Below are 17811 nucleotides of genomic sequence, written 5' to 3' on the forward strand. Positions count from 1 at the left end.
CCCTTCTCTACCTTTAGTCTTGCTTCCCAAGTGCCATTACTTTAAACTGGTTTGCTTTTAATTTTTCTGGCAGGTCACCTTTATATTTCTAAAAATAATATGCTTATGGCATTATGAAATGTAGACATTATTTACTGATTTCTGGCTATAATGAGGATTTACTTATACACACACTTTTTCTCCCCTTCTTTCCCCATGCTCCTACCATATATAGTTTGTCACTTTTTTCAATTCCTTCAGTAATCACTCTGCAACCTCAGAAGAATCTTCTTAAACTCCATTTCTTGTTCCATGAAATAGAGACTGTTTCTTGGAGCTCCCCTTCCCCCATTTTTCTTTTTAATAAAATAAACACATTAGCACTCTTACCCTTCCCTCCATTTCTCCCTCCACTTCCCAATCTCTGTCAACGGTAACTTTACACTTTTACTTAAGTCAGGGTTGATAACATGTTCCGTGCTATAATTTGTCTATGGGTTCATTTTAAAAAATAAAAAACCCAATAAACTGCATTTGCACTGTTATGAGTATGTAAATATTTTTCCTTGCAGAAGCAAGTAATATGTGGTTATATTACCACACTTTTTGGTGGTTCCAGTGTCACAGGAGAATGTTTTTTAAAAAAATTTTAGAAATATTCCACCCTGTTGATTTAAATTGTGCCAAATTTTAGTTGGCTTCATTTTTAGTTTTTATGTTTTGTGTTTGTTTTGCTTTTTCTGGAGTTTCTAATTGCTTCTTTTTTTTTTGTTTTGTTTTGTTTGTTTTTTTATACTGCAGGTTCTTATTAGGCATCAATTTTATACACATCAGTGTATACATGTCAATCCCAATCACCCAGTTCAGCACACCACCATCCCCACCCCACTGCAGTTTTCCCCCCTTGGTGTCCATATGTCCATTCTCTACATCTGTGTCTCAACTTCTGCCCTGCAAACTGGCTCATCTGTACCATTTTTCTAGGTTCCACATACATGCATTAATATACGATATTTGTTTTTCTCTTTCTGACTTACTTCACTCTGTATGACAGTCTCTAGATCCATCCACGTCTCAACAAATGACTCAATTTCGTTCCTTTTTATGGCTGAGTAATATTCCATTGTATATATGTACCACAACTTCTTTATCCATTCGTCTGTTGATGGGCATTTAGGTTGCTTCCATGACCTGGCTATTGTAAATAGTGCTGCAATGAACATTCGGCTGCATGTGTCTTTTTGAATTATGGTTTTCTCTGGGTATATGCCCAGTAGTGGGATTGCTGGGTCATATGGTAATTCTATTTTTAGTTTTTTAAGGAACCTCCATATTTTTCTCCATAGTGGCTGTATCAATTTACATTCCCACCAACAGTGCAAGAGGTTTCCCTTTTCTCCACACCCTCTCCAGCATTTGTTGTTTGTAGATTTTCTGATGATGCCCATTCTAACAGGAGTGAGGTGATACCTCATTGTAGTTTTGATTTGCATTTCTCTAATAATTAGTGATGTTGAGCATCTTTTCATGTGCTTCGTGGCCGTCTGTATGTCTTCTTTGGAGAAATGTCTATTTAGGTCTTCTGCCCATTTTTGGATTGGGGTGTTTGTTTCTTTAATATTGAGCTGAATGAGCTGTTTATATATTTTGGAGATTAATCCTTTGTCCGTTGATTCATTTGCAAATATTTTCTCCCATTCTGAGGGTTGTCTTTTCGTCTTGTTTATGGTTTCCTTTGCTGTGCAAAAGCTCTAATTGCTTCTTAAAGAAAAAAAATTTTTAACCTTCTGTGCGCTGCTATTATATAAGCTTCTTCACTGAGACCTGTTCCCAGGGCACCCTGTCCAGGAAACCCTTTATCCTCCTACTGCAATCTGGATTAGGCCTTTCCTAAAATTACTGCAAGCCATCACTCTGAATTTTCCCTTAACTGGTTCCTAATGCATACTGTTTTCTAGATTTTTTTCCCCTTCCTCCTTATTGATTAACTAATTCCTTAAATGACCTGCCCGGAAATATTGTGTAAGTGGAGTCTGTGCATGCCTGAAATTCTTTTTATTTGTGCCTTCCTTGCTTGATAGTTTGGTGGAATATCAATTTCCAGGTCGATGAGCCTTTCCAATAAAACTTTGAGACAATTCCTGCCTTATCATCTAGCATCAGTATCACTTCTGAAAAGTCAGAGGCCATTCTGATTTTTACTCCTCACTGGTTACTTGCAGATTTCTGACTTTTAAAATATCTCCACATTATTGATGTTCTAAAATTTTAGAGATAGGTCTAAATCTATTTAGGGAGATTCTTTTTTATGTAACTTTGTCCTCATTTGAAGACACTTTTGATTCCATGTCTCCTGTCAACTCTAAGCAATTATTTCTTTGATAACTTCCTCTCCTCTTATTTTTTTGGATGTCTTTCTAAAATCTGTATTAGATGGATGTTGAACCCTCTGCATAGATCTTCTATATTTCTTATCACTTCTCTAATATGTTCTGTTTCTTTGTCTTTTTGTTTTACGTTTGAGACCTTGCCATACCCTGTTTTTTCAGTGCTTCTATTAAACATTTATTTGCTATTTATATTTGTAAATTTCCAAGTATTCATTTTCATTGTATTCTGTTCTGGTTTTATGCATGCAATATTTTCTTAAGTCTTACTAGAAATACCAATTTAGAGGATCATTGTTTGTTTTAGAAATTCTCTTTTCTTCTATTCCCTGAATTCTCTATTTCTGCTAGGATCATGTTCTCCTCCTATTTATCTTGGCTTTATTTTTTTTAATCTCACAATTTCCCCAAATATCTGGAAATCCTTTGTTTTTCTTTCATGTTTAAGAATAAAATAATAGACAGGCTGACTGGGAGAGCATAATGCACCTAAGCAGGGATTGTTGGCCTAAATGGGTAGACAGGGCTCTGGCTAGATGAGGAGAGATATGGTCGTAGACACCAGTACCTCACAGCTGCTAGATTCCTCCCCAGATAATTTCCTTTTTTTTTTTTGTATTTATTTATTTAACGTCTTTATTGGAGTATAATTGCTTTACAATGGTGTTCTAGTTTCTGCTCTATAACAAAGTGAATCAGCTATACATACACACACATCCCCATATCTCCCCCTTCCTGCGTCTCCCCGCCACGCTCCCTATCCCACCCCTCCAGGCAGTCACAAAGAACTGAGCTGATCTCCCTGTGCCATGCGGCTGTCTCCCACTAGCTGTCTATTTTACATTTGATAGTGTATATAAGTCCATGCCAATCTCTGACTTTGTCCCAGCTTATCCTTCCCCCTCTCTGTGTCCTCAAGACCGTTCTCTACATCGGCGTCTTTATTCCTGTCCTGCCCCTAGGTTCTTCAGAACCTTTTTTTTTTTTTTTTTTTTTACATTCCATATATATGTGTTAGCAAACGGTATTTGTTTTTCTCTTTCTGACTTACTTCACTCTATATGACAGACTCTAGGTCCATCCACTTCACTACAAATAACTCAGTTTCGTTTCTTTTTATGGCTGAGTAATATTCCATTGTATATATGTACCACATCTTCTTTATCCATTCGTCTGTCGATGGACACTTAGGTTGCTTCCGTGTCCTGGCTATTGTGAATAGAGCTGCAATGAACATTGTGGTACGTGACTCTTTTTGAATTATGGTTTTCTCAGAGTATAGGCCCAGTAGTGGGATTGCTGGTTTGTATGGTAGTTCTATTTTTAGTTTTTTAAGGAACCTCCATATTGTTCTCCATAGTGGCTGTATCAATTTACCTTCCTACCAACAGTGCAAGAAGGTTCCCTTTTCTCCAAACCCTCTCCAGCACTTATTGTTTGTAGATTTTTTGATGATGGCCATTCTGACTGGTGTGAGGTGATACCTCATGGTAGTTTTGATTTGCATTTCTCTCATGATTAGTGATGTTGAGCATTCTTTCATGTGTTTGTTGGGTTTCTGTATATCTTCTTTGGAGAAATGTCTATTTAGGTCTTCTGCCCATTTTTGGATTGGGTTGTGTGTTCTTTTGATATTGAGCTGCATGGGCTGCTTGTAAATTTTGGAGATTAATCCTTTGTCAGTTGCTTCATTTGCAAATATTTTCTCCCATTCTGAGGGTTGTCTTTTCGTCTTGTTTATGGTTTCCTTTGCTGTGCGAAAGCTTTTAAGTTTCATTAAGTCCCATATGTTTATTTTTGTTTTTATTTCCATTACACTAGGAGGGGGGTCAAAAAGGATCTTGCTGTGATTTATGTCATAGAGTGTTCTGCCTATGTTTTCCTCTAAGAGTTTGATAGTGTCTGGCCTTACATCGAGGTCTTTACTCCATTTTGAGTTTATTTTTGTGTACGGTGTTAGGGAGTGTTCTAATTTCATTCTTTTACATGTAGCTCTCCAGTTTTCCCAGCACCACTTATTGAAGAGGCTGTCTTTTCTCCATTATATATTCTTGTCTCCTTTATCAAAAATAAGGTGACCATATGTGCGTGGGTTTATCTCTGGGCTTTCTATCCTGTTCCATTGATCTATATTTCTGTTTTTGTGCCAGTACCATACTGTCTTGATTACTGTAGCTTTGTAGTATAGTCTGAAGTCAGGGAGCCTGATTCCTCCAGCTCCGTTTTTCTTTCTCAAGATTGCTTTGGCTATTCAGGGTCTTTTGTGTTTCCATACAAATTGTGAAATTTTTTGTTCTAGTTCTGTGAAAAATGCCATTGGTAGTTTGATAGGGATTGCATTGAATCTGTAGATTGCTTTGGGTAGTAGAGTCATTTTCACAATGTTGATTCTTCCAATCCAAGAACATGGTATATCTCTCCATCTGTTTGTATCATCTTTAATTTATTTCATCAGTGTCTTATAGTTTTCTGCATACAGGTCTTTTGTCTCCTTAGGTAAGTTTATTCCTAGGTATTTTATTCTTCTTGTTGCAATGGTAAATGGGAGTGTTTTCTTAATTTCACTTTCAGATTTTTCATCATTAGTGTATAGGAATGCAAGAGATTTCTGTGCATTAATTTTGTATCCTGCTCCTTTACCAAATTCATTGATTAGCTCTAGTAGTTTTCTGGTAGCATCTTTAGGATTCTCTATGTATAGTATCATGTCATCTGCAAACAGTGACAGCTTTCTTTCTTCCTTTCCAATTTGGATTACTTTTATTTCTTTTTCTTCTGTGATTGCTGTGGCTAAAACTTCCAAAACTATGTTGAATAATAGTGGTGAGAGTGGGCAACCTTGTCTTGTTCCTTATCTTAGAGGAAATGCTTTCAGTTTTTCATGATTGAGAACAATGTTGGCTGTAGGTTTGTCATATATGACCTTTATTATGTTGAGGTAAGCTCCCTCTATGCCTACTTTCTGGAGGGTTTTTGTCATAAATGGGTGTTGAATTTTGTCAAAAGCTTTCTCTGCATCTATTGAGATGATCATATGGTTTTTCTCCTTCAATTTGTTAATATGGTGTATCACGTTGATTGATTTGCATATATTGAAGAATCCTTGCATTCCTGGAATAAACCCCACTTGATCATGGTGTATGATCCTTTTAATGTGCTGTTGGAGTCTCTTTGCTAGTATTTTGTTGAGGATTTTTGCATTTATGTTCATCAGTGATATTGGCCTGTAGTTTTCTTTCTTTGTGACATCTTTGGTTTTGGTATCAGGGTGATGGTGGCCTCGTAGAATGAGTTTGAGAGTGTTCCTCCCTCTGCTATATTTTGGAAGAGTTTGAGAAGGATTAGTGTTAGCTCTTGTCTAAATGTTTGATAGAATTCGCCTGTGAAGCCATCTGGTCCTGGGCTTTTGTTTGTTGGAAGATTTTTAATCACAGTCTCAATTTCAGTGCTTGTCATTAGTCTGTTTATATTTTCTATTTCTTCCTGGTTCAGTCTCGGAAGGTTGTGCTTTTCTAAGAATTTGTCCATTTCTTCCAGGTTATCCATTTTATTGGCATATAGTTGCTTGTAGTAATCTCTCATAATCCTTTGTGTTCCTGCAGTGTTGGTTGTTGTTTCTCCTTTTTCATTTCTGATTCTGTTGATTTGAGTCTTATCCCTTTTTTTCTTGATGAGTCTGGCTAATGGTTTATCAATTTTGTTTATCTTCTCAAAGAACCAGCTTTTAGTTTCATTGATCTTTGCTATCATTTCCTTCATTTCTTTTTCATTTATTTCAGATCTGATCTTTATGATTTCTTTCCTTCTGCTGACTTTGGGGGTTTTTTGTTCTTCTTTCTCTTGGATGTAAGGTTAGGTTGTTTATTTGAGATGTTTGTTGTTTCTTGAGGTAGGATTGTATTGCTATAAACTTCCCTCTTAGAACTGTTTTTCTCCACCCCATAGATTTTGGGTCATCGTGTTTTCATTGTCATCTGTTTCTAGGTATTGTTTGGTTTCCTCTTTGATTTCTTCAGTGATCTCTTGGTTATTTAGTAGTGTATTGTTTGGCCTCCATGTTTTTGTATTTTTTACAGATTTTTTCCTGTAATTGATATCTAGTCTCATAGCATTGTGGTCGGAAAAGATACTTGATATGATTTCAATTTTCTTAAATTTACCAAGGCTTGATTTGAGACCCAAGATATGATCTATCCTGGAGAATGTTCCATGAGCAGTTGAGAAGAAAGTGTATTCTGTTGTTTTTGAATGGAACATCCTATAAATATCAACTAAGACCATCTTGTTTAGTGTATCATTTAAAGCTCATATTTCCTTATTTATTTTCATTTTGGATGATCTGTCCATTGGTGAAAGTGAGGTGTTAAAGTCCCCTACTATGATTGTGTTACTGTCGATTTCCCCTTTTATGGCTGTTAGCATTTGCCTTATGTACTGAGGTGCTCCTATGTTGGGTGCATACATATTTACAATTGTTATGTCTTCTTCTTGGATTGGTCCCTTGATCAATATGTAGTGTCCTTCTTTGTCTTTTGTAATAGTCTTTCTTTCAAAGTCTATTTTGTCTGATATGAGACTTGCTACTTCAGCTTTCTTTTGATTTCCATTTGCATGGAATATCTTTTTCCATCCCCTCACTTTCAGTCTGTATGTGTCCCTATGTCTGCAGCGGGTCTCTTTTAGACAGCATATATACAGGTCTTGTTTTTGTATAAATTCAGCCAGTCTATGTCTTTTGGTGGGAGCATTTAATCCATTTACATTTAGGGTAATTATCGATATGTATGTTCCTATGACCATTTTCTTAATTGTTTGGGGTTTGTTATTGTAGGTCTTTTCCTTCTCTTGTGTTTCCTGCCTAGAGAAGTTCCTTTAGCATTTGTTGTAAAGCTGGTTTGGTGGTGCTGAATTCTGTTAGCTTTTGCTTGTCTGTAAAGGTTTTAATTTCTCCGTTGTATCTGATCCTTGCTGGGTAGAGTAATCTTTGTTGTAGGTTTTTCCGTTTCATCACTTTAAATATGTCCTGCTATTCCCTTCTGGCTTCCAGAGTTTCTGCTGAAAGGTCAGCTCTTAACTTTCTGGGGATTCCCTTATGTGTTATTTGTTGTTTTTTCCTTGTTGCTTTTAATATTTTTTCTTTGTATTTAATTTTTGATAGTTTGATTAATATGTGTCTTGGAGTGTTTCTCCTTGCATTTATCCTGTATGGGACTGTCTGTGCTTCCTGGACTTGATTAACTATTTCCTTACCCATATTAGGGAAGTTTTCAACTATAATCTCTTCAAATATTTTCTCAGTCCCTTTCCTTTTCTCTTCTTCTTCTGGGACTCCTATCATTCGAATGTTGGTGCATTTAATGTTGTCCCAGAGGTCTCTGAGACTGCCCTCAATTCTTTTCATTCTGTTTTCTTTATTCTGCTCTGCAGTAGTTATTTCCACTATTTTATCTTCCAGGTCACTTATCCCTTCTTTTGCCTCAGTTATTCTGCTATTGATTCCTTCTAGAGAATTTTGTTTTCATTTATTGTGTTGTTCATCATTGTTTGTTTGCTCTTTAGTTCTTCCAGGTCCTTGTTAAACGTTTCTTGTATTTTCTCCCTTCTATTTCCAAGATTTTGGTTCATCTTTACTATCATTACTCTGAATTCTTTTTCAGGTAAACTGCCTATTTTCTCTTCATTTGTTTGGTCTGCTGGGTTTTTACGTTGCTCCTTCATCTGCTGTGTATTTCTCTGTCTTCTCATTTTGCTTAACTTACTGTGTTTGGGGTCTCCTTTTCGCAGGCTGCAGGTTCGTAGTTCACGTTGTTTTTGGTGTCTTCCCCCAGTGGCTAAGGTTGGTTCAGTGGGTTGTGTAGGCTTCCTGGTGGAGGGGACTAGTGCCTGTGTTCTGGTGGATGAGGCTTGGATCTTGTCTTTCTGGTGGGCAGGAGCATGCCCAGTGATGTGTTTTGGGATGTCTGTGACCTTATTATGATTTTAGGCAGCCTCTCTGCTAATGGGTGGGATTGTGTTCCTGTCTTGGCAGTTGTTTGGCATATGGTGTCCAGAACTGTAGCTTGCTGGTCGTTGAGTGGAGCTGGGTCTTAACGTTGAGATGGAGATCTCTGGGAGAGCTTTCGCCTTTTGATATTACGTGGAGCCATGAGGTCTGTGGTGGACTAATGTCCTGAACTCGGCTCTTCCACCTCAGAGGCACAGGCCTGTCACCCGGCCAGAGCACCAAGACCCTGTTAGCCCCATGGCTCAGAAGAAAAGTAAGAAAAAAAGAAAGAAAGAAAGTAAAATAAAATAAAATAAAAAAGTTAGTAAAATAAAAAATAATTATTAAAAATTTAAAAAGTAAAAAGTATTTTAAAAAGCAAAAAAAAAAAAAAGAAAGAAAGACGAGAGCAACCAAACCAAAAAACCAATCCACCAATGATAACAAGTGCTAAAAACTATAGTTAAAAAAAAAAACCAAAAATGGAAAGAACCCTAGGACAAATGGTAAAAGCAAAGATATGCAGACAAAATCACACAAAGAAGCATACACATACACACTCACAAACAGAGAAAAAGGAAAAAATATATATAAACTATATTAAAAAAAAAAAAAGGAGGGAGATAGCAACCAAATCAATAAACAAATCTACCAATGATAATAAACTCGAAATAGTACACTAAGTTAAACATAAAACCAGAAACAAATTAGATGCAGAAAGCAAACCCCAAGTCTACAGTTGCTCCCAAAGTTCACTGCCTCAATTTTGGGGTGATTCATTGTCTATTCAGGTATTCCACAGATGCAGGGTACATCAAGTTTATTGTGGAGATTTAATCCACTACTCCTGAGGCTGGGGAGAGATTTCCCTTTCTCTTCTTTGTTCGCACAGCTCCTGGGGTTCAGCTTTGGATTTGGCCCCGCCTCTGAGTGTACGTCACCTGAGGGCATGTGTTCTTCACTCAGACAGGACGGGGTTAAAGGAGCAGCTGATTCGGGGGCTCTGGTTCACTCAGGCTGGGGGGGTGGAGGGGTACAGAATGTGGGGCGAGCCTGTGGCAGCAGAGGCTGGCATGACATTGCCCTAGCCTGAGGCACGCCGTGTGTTCTGCCTGGGAAGTTGTGCCTGGATCACGGGGCCCTGGCAGTAGCGGGCTGCACAGGCTCCCAGGAGGGGAGGTGTGGATAGTGACCTGTGCTTGCACACAGGCTTCTTGGTGGCTGCAGCAGCAGCCTTAGAATTTCATGCCCCTCTCTGGGGTCCACGCTGATAGCTGCCGCTCGAGCCCATCTCTGGAGCTTGTTTAGGTGGTCCTCTGAATCCCCTCTCCTCACGCACCCTGAAACAATGGTCTCTTGCCTCTTAGGCAGTTCCAGACTTTTTCCTGGACTCCCTCCCAGCTAGCTGTGGCGCGCTAGCCCCCTTCAGGCTGTGTTCACGCAGCCAACCCCAGTCCTCTCCCTGGGATCCGACCAAAGCCCGAGCCTCAGCTCCCAGCCCCCGCCCATCCCGGCGGGTGAGCAGACAAGCCTCTCAGGCTGGTGAGTGCTGGTCAGCACCGATCCTCTGTGCGGGAACCTCTCTGCTTTTCCCTCTGCACCCCTGTTGCTGCGCTCTCCTCCGTGGCTCCAAAGCTTCCCCCCGCCACCCCCTGTCTCTGCCAGTGAAGGGGCTTCCTAGTGTGTGGAAACTTTTCCTCCTTCGCAGCTCCCTCCCAGAGGTGCAGGTCCCATCCCTATTCTTTTGTCTCTGTTTTTTCTTTTTTCTTTTGCCCTACCCCGGTACGTGGGGAGTTTCTTGCCTTTTGGGAAGTCTGAGGTCTTCTGCCAGCGTTCGGTAGGTGTTGTGTAGGAGTTGTTCCACTTGTAGATGTATTTCTGATGTATTTGTGAGGAGGAAGGTGATCTCCACGTCTTACTCCTCCACCATCTTGAAGGTCTCCTCCCCAGATAATTTCTTAATTACTTTTGAGAATAAAACCTCAGTTTGGGTGTGGAGAGTATGCAGGCTCTTCCATGTGCAGCAGAGTTAGAAGAGCCCCATTCATATGCAGAGTTTCCAGTTTTCAGCCAAAGGTCTCATTTCTTCCTGTGTTTTTACCTTCCATTTTTTCACCCCCCCCACTGCCCTCCCTCCCATCTCCACTGTATTCAACAGGGCAAACTGTCTTTCTTTTCAGCTATAGCCCACTCTGGAGATATTCTGGTCTGCAGCTTCCTTTGTTCATCTCCTTCGGTTTTCCATCTTTTAGAAATTCAAAATCTCATTCCCTCTTAACCTTCTCAGACTATCTTCTTTGTTGTGGGTATATATTTAATTTATTCATGTACTTTCATCCTAACAGAGTCTCTACAGAGGTAAGAGAGAAATATATATGCTCAAACTGCCATCTTGAACCAGAATACTTCTCTACACCATTTCTCTTGATACTTTAGAAATTAGAATCTTTAACAACATTGTAAATCAATTATAATTCAATAAAATAAATGAAAAAAATCAGAATCTTTTAAAAAGTTTTTAAAGAGCATAAAAATAAAAATTTTAAACAAAGGTTGAATTCTTGTGGTAGGAAAATGTATTGCAGTGAGTCAATAACCTTGCCTTTCTTCTAATTCAAATTTCACAGTGTTTAAAAGACTGTAGCCAATTTGTTTGTGTTTTACCTTTTTCTTTAGCATTTTTGCCTAAAATATTACTTTCTTCCTCTAAATCCAAACCATCTATATTTGAGGTGAGGGGAGTCTAACCCGGCTTCTTTGTTGTCTACATTTATGACTATTTCCACAAGAGTGTACTCCACTTAACACCCTACTTTAGAGTGTTAATCTAAAAACAAATGGATTTTTTTCTTGTGGTTCAAAGACCATCCTAGATTCCTCAGCCTGTTCTAGCTCTCCAGGTAAGAAGCTCAGCAACCCACAAGCTCCCAGAACACCATCCTCATGGATCTGAGGCAGAGCATCTCTGAAATTGCTAGAATGGCTTTACAGAAGTGTAGAAGAGCTGGTGCAGCTTCGAGTAAGAAGTTCTTTCTAGAAGGGCACATGACTGGGCTTAGAAATGTATATTTCACTGCCCTAAAATATGACTTCAGTTTTCTCTATTTTCTTGTTCTTAATATCTATATATATATGCCCTTGGGTTATAAGGAACCAGAAGAGAGGATGAATTTAATCAGCTCAAATCTATCACAACAAATAGAAAAAGCAAAACAACATGTTCTCCTCCCTACTTGTGTTTGGAATATCTTTTCATCTTCCATTGTATTATAGAAAGCTTGTTGGATTAGAAAAAAAGTCAGGGGCCTCACTCTGCTGTAATTAGCTGTGCAACTTTAAGCCTTGATTGCTTTGTCTATAAAAAGGGAGAAATGTGGACCAGATGATTTCTTAGAACATTTTTCTAGATTAAAAAAACATGATAATGATTCTGTTATTCTATTCTTCACAATTTCAACTCTTCTTTCTTTCAATTTTTAAATATTTGTTTTCAGAGATACACTCTTTTACTCTTTCTTGTTCCAAACTCTTCAATAGTGTTGTTCCTCTACTTCCTTTTTATTTTTCCAGCTCTTTGTTTTTCTCTCATTCTACTTATTCTGTTATTCCTCTATAGTTTTTCCTTTTCTGGGATCATTAAGACTGTCCTTAGAGTGTGATATTAGGGCATGCATTAAGAAAATGGAAGAGGACACCTTAATTCAGAATTTTATCTTTTCCTAGAAACATGCGTTACTATAGTATAACACAAGAATTTATAATCCAGAACTCATGCTTGACAGAACATCTTTTTGAAATCTTTTATCTTTTGCTTTCTGAGTGATTTTTTTATTTTTCTTTCTTATTTTGTTTTATTTTATCTGAACAGAGAATGGACATTCTTTGAAGTCTAATCATGGTCACTACAGATGAACCCAATCTACCAACTTCCCAACATTCTATAGAGTATTAGAAGATTTTTACATTTTGAAGAAGGGGAGACAATCTAAAAAATTTTGGTGGAACTATTGAGAACTAAAATATGGTGGATTATGTTGATTTAGAACTTAAAATAGATGGGTAAATTTGGGGTCAAGGTATACATCTGAGTCTAATTCAGTTTGGATGTATGATTACTTTTCAAGTCATCTAAAGTTTAAAAAGTAATATTTATGATATCTAGCTTTTGATTTGTCATTTGGTCATAAAACATTAAAGAATTATAACTGTTGCTCTTACCACAGATTTATTAGACATCATCAAATATATAGTAGACTATGCTGTGACTAGGTGAAAACTGCAACTTCTGACACATAGCTTTGCAAATACAATGGCTCTAAATATAGAATACAGTCAAAGTATTTAGTTCATATTTTTATGTCCAAAATTTTCCATTTTATATTCTTTTAGACACTTCAGCCTATAAACTGACCCATTTGGGTATTCTTTTGAATGTCTTATATTGATAGCTTTTATGTATATCTAACTTTGATCAATGTGGGAATTTTCATTTTCAATAGCCTTAAAAATGGCTTAAGTGCTAACTTCCATTTCAGTTCAAAGAAAGACAGTTTGTTCTGGTCAAAGGCCAGTAGAAGTTACAGTTTGTATCAGGATGACCTGACATATCCAGGTCAGATTGACCAGATCAGAAAACACATCAACCTCCAATTCAACCTCCTCGTGAAATTCTTTACTAAATTTAATTTATTTACACTGAACCACCCAAAGCTTCTGGGAGTCAGGTAAGTGGGCAGTGATGCAAAAAAGGAGACTCTCTGGAGTTTTTAGAACTAGTTCAAGGCAAACATAGGACTTTTCTACCTGAAAAAAAGACCACCTGCTATTTCTATGAATTTAACTTGTGTGGTATATTGCTCACATTCAAAATAAACCAAAGCCTCTGTTTGATAAACCCAAATACTACTCAGATTTAGGCTACATATATATTACTTACATTTAGATTTCATTCATAGTTTGATTTGAATCTAAAAAAACCCCCCAAAAATCAGGAAGAATGTGTCCTTTCCCCCTTCACTGACTTTTAATAGACATCATTGTAAAGTAAAATTGAAGTGTGAAAATATGAAAGGATATTCTTTAATTCTTACCAGCTGAATACATATTCAGTATGCTTCCAGACTGTTCTAAAATCTTGAAAAATTAGATGCATATGGTGATTGAAATGATTTTTTAATAAACATACTTTTAATAAATGTTTGTGACCCATTTATAAAATATACTTTAATAATATATGGATATGTGATTTCTTAATTATTAGTGAAATCTTTCATCAAATGCATTTGAAGACATGTAAATTATTTGACATAATACTTAGTTACCAATTATGAAGTTTTAGAGGGCATGAAATATGCCAAACACATCATTTGAAGAACAGCTGTGAGTTTGACTGTATGCTATGTGCTATTTGTATTTTTTGTTTTCATGTTGATAGCCTGACATTCCTTTATTTGGAGATCTTAATTTCTAGGTTACTTTAAATTTTAAGAAATTCAATACATATATAGTCATAACCTTAAGAAACACAAAATGAGCAAGAAAATTTTTGAAGAAAATTATAAATCTAATAGATTTCTGTCAGAAAGAAAATAGGCACAGGAACAGTTTTCTCTTCACATACTATGTTCATAGAATAATAGAAAAGGTTGTGTTAATATAGTATTTGTTATTATGCAGTATTTTAATAGCTGTATAAGTCTATTCCATTACATTTGGTGTTTCATATATTTATTCCTTTATGGTTATAATCACCAATATGTTTCATTTAAGAGTTCAAAACTATGTTAAATGAATTGTATTTTTATATGGAATATATTTGCCATTATGAAGAATAGTCAGTTATATTGTTATTTCAAGCAATAAATCTGAATTCATTCTATTAGTTTAAAAATTGTAAAATCCAAAAGTTTAATTATATGTATAACATAAAAATTGAGCACATTTTCTATAGCACTTCATTTAGTTGTGTTAATTTTTTAATGTGATGTGTCCACAGTATTTTTTATTTTGCATTTATTTTTTCAACATGTTTACATTGTATGAGTTGAGCTTTTTTTGCGCACAGATTCTTGCTTGTAGCTGCTTGGCAGGATTTTTTGTTGTGATGTAACCACTGTTCTTATAAAAAATATGATGTACATTTGTTTTGCATCTTTGTCTTCATTCCACATGTCCTATAGTTTGTATTTTTATATGAAGTTATTTATAAGGAATGGTAATTTAAAAGTCTGTGATCATCTCTTTCACCTTCATTGTTTTCAACAAATAGATATTCTTAGTTCTTATTTTCTGATAGTCATAAACAGATTTTTAGTATGATGTAAGGCAGATAAGGCCACATATAGTTTACCTTCATATATCTTATGTCATGGAGTACTTATTTTAGCTATCTTTGGACAAGTTGTTTTGCTCATTCAATTTTATATCAATTTACTTTTTAAACTTGGGTTACATTTTTTAGTTCATGGAAGTGTAATTTGCTATAAAATATTAGGAATTCTTCTGAAGATAGCACTTTCTAATTACAGTAACCAATCTTTATTGAGAGCTAAGCACTTTCAGACACTATCTAATTTATTCCTTGCACAACACCATGAAGTAAATATTGAACACAATTTTACAGATGAGGAAACTGAAAGGCAGAGACGTTGATGTACTTGTCCATGGTCATAGAAACAGAATGACTCATGTCTGTCTCATCCCACTTTTAAACACTATCTTATACTGCCTCTCCCTTATGATTTTTGATCTGTTTATTTCAGACCAAAACCAGTTAATTTGTGCTTGACTTATGTCCTTTAGTATTAACCTTTCACACTTCCATTTCTTCCATGATATCACAGTGAAGCAAAAAGAAAAAAAATTAATACAATTGAGTATTAAAATGTGTCTTTTCTTTTAGCCAGAAACATTTGAGCATCTTTTTATCAAGCATACAGAATCAGTGACATTTGGTCCTCTTCTTTTGGAGCCTGAAACCATTTCAGAAGATATCAGTGTTGATACATCATGGAAAAATAAAGATGAGATGGTGCCACCAACTACAGTCTCTCTACTTTTGATGACTCGGGATCTTGAAAAGGGTTCTCTTTGTATTGGTGACCAATGCAGCAGTGCTCACTTCTCTGAGGTTGAGAGCACAGAGATAACCTGTGAGGAGGAAAGCAGGAGACAACCCTCTGTTAAATATGCCACCCTGCTCAGCAACTCTAAATCAGGTGAAACTGAGGAAGAGCAAGGGCTTGTAAATAGCTCAGTCAGCAAATGCTTCTCTAGCAAAAATTCTCTACCTAAGGATTCTTTCTGTAATAATTCATGGGAGATAGAAACCCAGGCATTTTTTATATTATCAGATCAGCATCCGAATATAATTTCACCACACCTTCCATTCTCAGGAGGATTGGATGAACTTTTGAAACTCGAGGGAAATTTCCCTGAAGAAAATAATGGCGAAAGGTCTGTCTATTATTTAGGAGTCACTTCAATCAAAAAGAGAGAGAGTGATGTGCTTTTGACTGATGAGTCAAGAGTGTTGTCCCCATTCCCATCCCACTGTTTATTCACTGACATCAGAATCCTCCAGGACAGTTGCTCACACCTTGTAGAAAATAACTTCAATTTAGGAACTTCTGGTCAGAAGACTTTTGTATCTTACATGCCTCAATTTCAGACTTGTTCTACTCAGACTCAGAAAATAGTGGAAAACAAGATGTGTGACCTAACTGTCTAATTTCATTCCAGACACATCTCAGATTTATGATGTAATGAGTCATATGAAGGGTTATATATTCCACTATAGTGTTGGTTAGGGGAGAGAAAAGAAAACTGTCAGAGGCAAATTTGAAAATGATTGTTTCAAAACTAATGGTATCTGTTTGTCCTCACTCAGTAATATAGACAAAAAATGTGAGAAAGCCTTCAAAAGCCTAGCAGTGTAGACTGACTCTTCTAATGATTAATCAGCACCTTGGGAAGGTCTCCAGTGGCTTGTGTCTAGCTAGCCATAAACCCAACAATACTATTTTTTTTGAACATTGAACCCATGTAGAAAGAGCTAGTCATCTGAATTACACTCACATCTGAAAGAACACTTCACACTAACACTTGTGAAGTGTAACTGTATTTTCAAGGGTGTGGTTATTTTACCTTGAGTTGTCTTTGCTGTGCACTAATTTACACATACACACAATTATACCTAATAGGCATCCTTGTGCATTTTAAAAGTGTGCGATGTATTTGTATTTTGTGCTACTAGACTGTGTGATTTGAAGATGTTTCAATTTAACATACTTTCCCTGAGTACTTACTCTGTGGTAAGCACTCAACTGATTGTTGCAGATAGAGGATTTAGCCCTGGTCTAGGGGATATACTTGTGAAGATATACAAGAAACAAATGTTTATGTATCAAATCTAAGATCTGTACCATAGAATGAAACTACCTGTTAGAATGGTGATACCCACAACAAGTGTTTTGATGAGAACACAAGCCCTTATGAAAACATAATGTCTGCCTCACCTCTTCTCTTTCAAAGATGTTGAAATGCTCACTTTCTGCTACAGTTAGATTGCTAAATGTTACTGTGTATCACTCTGGAATCGTCTTCCCCATTCCCACTTGCATGTACACTGTTTTTTTCCTCACTTACCGAGCATTCTTCCTGTATATAAACCAACCACTGTGCTAATACTTTCCATACTTTAGCTCAATTAATTATTGAAATAATTGTATGAGACATGTACTACTATTACATTCCTTTTAAAGATTAGAAGATTAAGTAATTTGCCCAAGGTCACAGAGTTAGTGGAACCCATATATAAACCCAGATCTTTTTAGTGCTAGTGATTATGTTTTTAACCCATACCTTACGTTATCATCCATTAGAAAAAACTGACTTTTAATCAAATAAAATTTATTAAGTAGAAATATAACACTGGATGAAAATTAAGTGAGAATTACACAGATGTTGTCTTTGCCTTTAAAGACTTTAATGTTTATTGTTTATTTCAGTTCTTGGTACGGCAAGAAAACCCAGACAGCATATTGAACAACAAACTAAATTAAGAAACCTGCAGAGATAGTTGCTCAATGGCAATAAGTAAGAATTTCAAGATTATCGGTATCGTCAAAATAAATACTTTAGTCCTCAAAAATATTCCTATGAGTTGTTAAACATCACTAGTTTCATACTTAGACTGAGAGAGGATTCCACTGATTTACTATTACCATAAATAAAATCCTCCCCCTGTCTCTATTCCAGTTGTGACCATATGAAATGAGCTGTTCAGACCCCAATTGATAGATATTTTTTCACACCTTTCATGATCATTTGCCAACTAGAAATCAATAAAGCAGTTTCATGCTATAAGTATTGTTGAGATATCTCAGGATCTCACACACTCAACCAGTGACTCTCTTACAAGAGAAAGGTAGAGGACCCATAACAACTCACTGAATAATTAGT

The 17811-nt window shown here is 36.5% G+C and overlaps 1 protein-coding gene across 1 annotated transcript in view; it reads left to right on the forward strand.

Moving 5' to 3' along the window:
- Positions 1-16078, forward strand: part of LEPR (leptin receptor) — an 83429-nt gene extending 67351 nt beyond the window's left edge. The window contains exon 19 of the mRNA XM_068538002.1: positions 15251-16078. Within this exon, the coding sequence (XP_068394103.1) occupies positions 15251-16078 (828 nt within the window). The remainder of the gene's footprint in view (positions 1-15250) is intronic.
- Positions 16079-17811: the final 1733 nt, after the last annotated feature.

Source organism: Eschrichtius robustus, chromosome 3, assembly GCF_028021215.1.
Source record: "Eschrichtius robustus isolate mEscRob2 chromosome 3, mEscRob2.pri, whole genome shotgun sequence".
Classification (NCBI taxonomy): Eukaryota; Metazoa; Chordata; class Mammalia; order Artiodactyla; family Eschrichtiidae; genus Eschrichtius; species Eschrichtius robustus.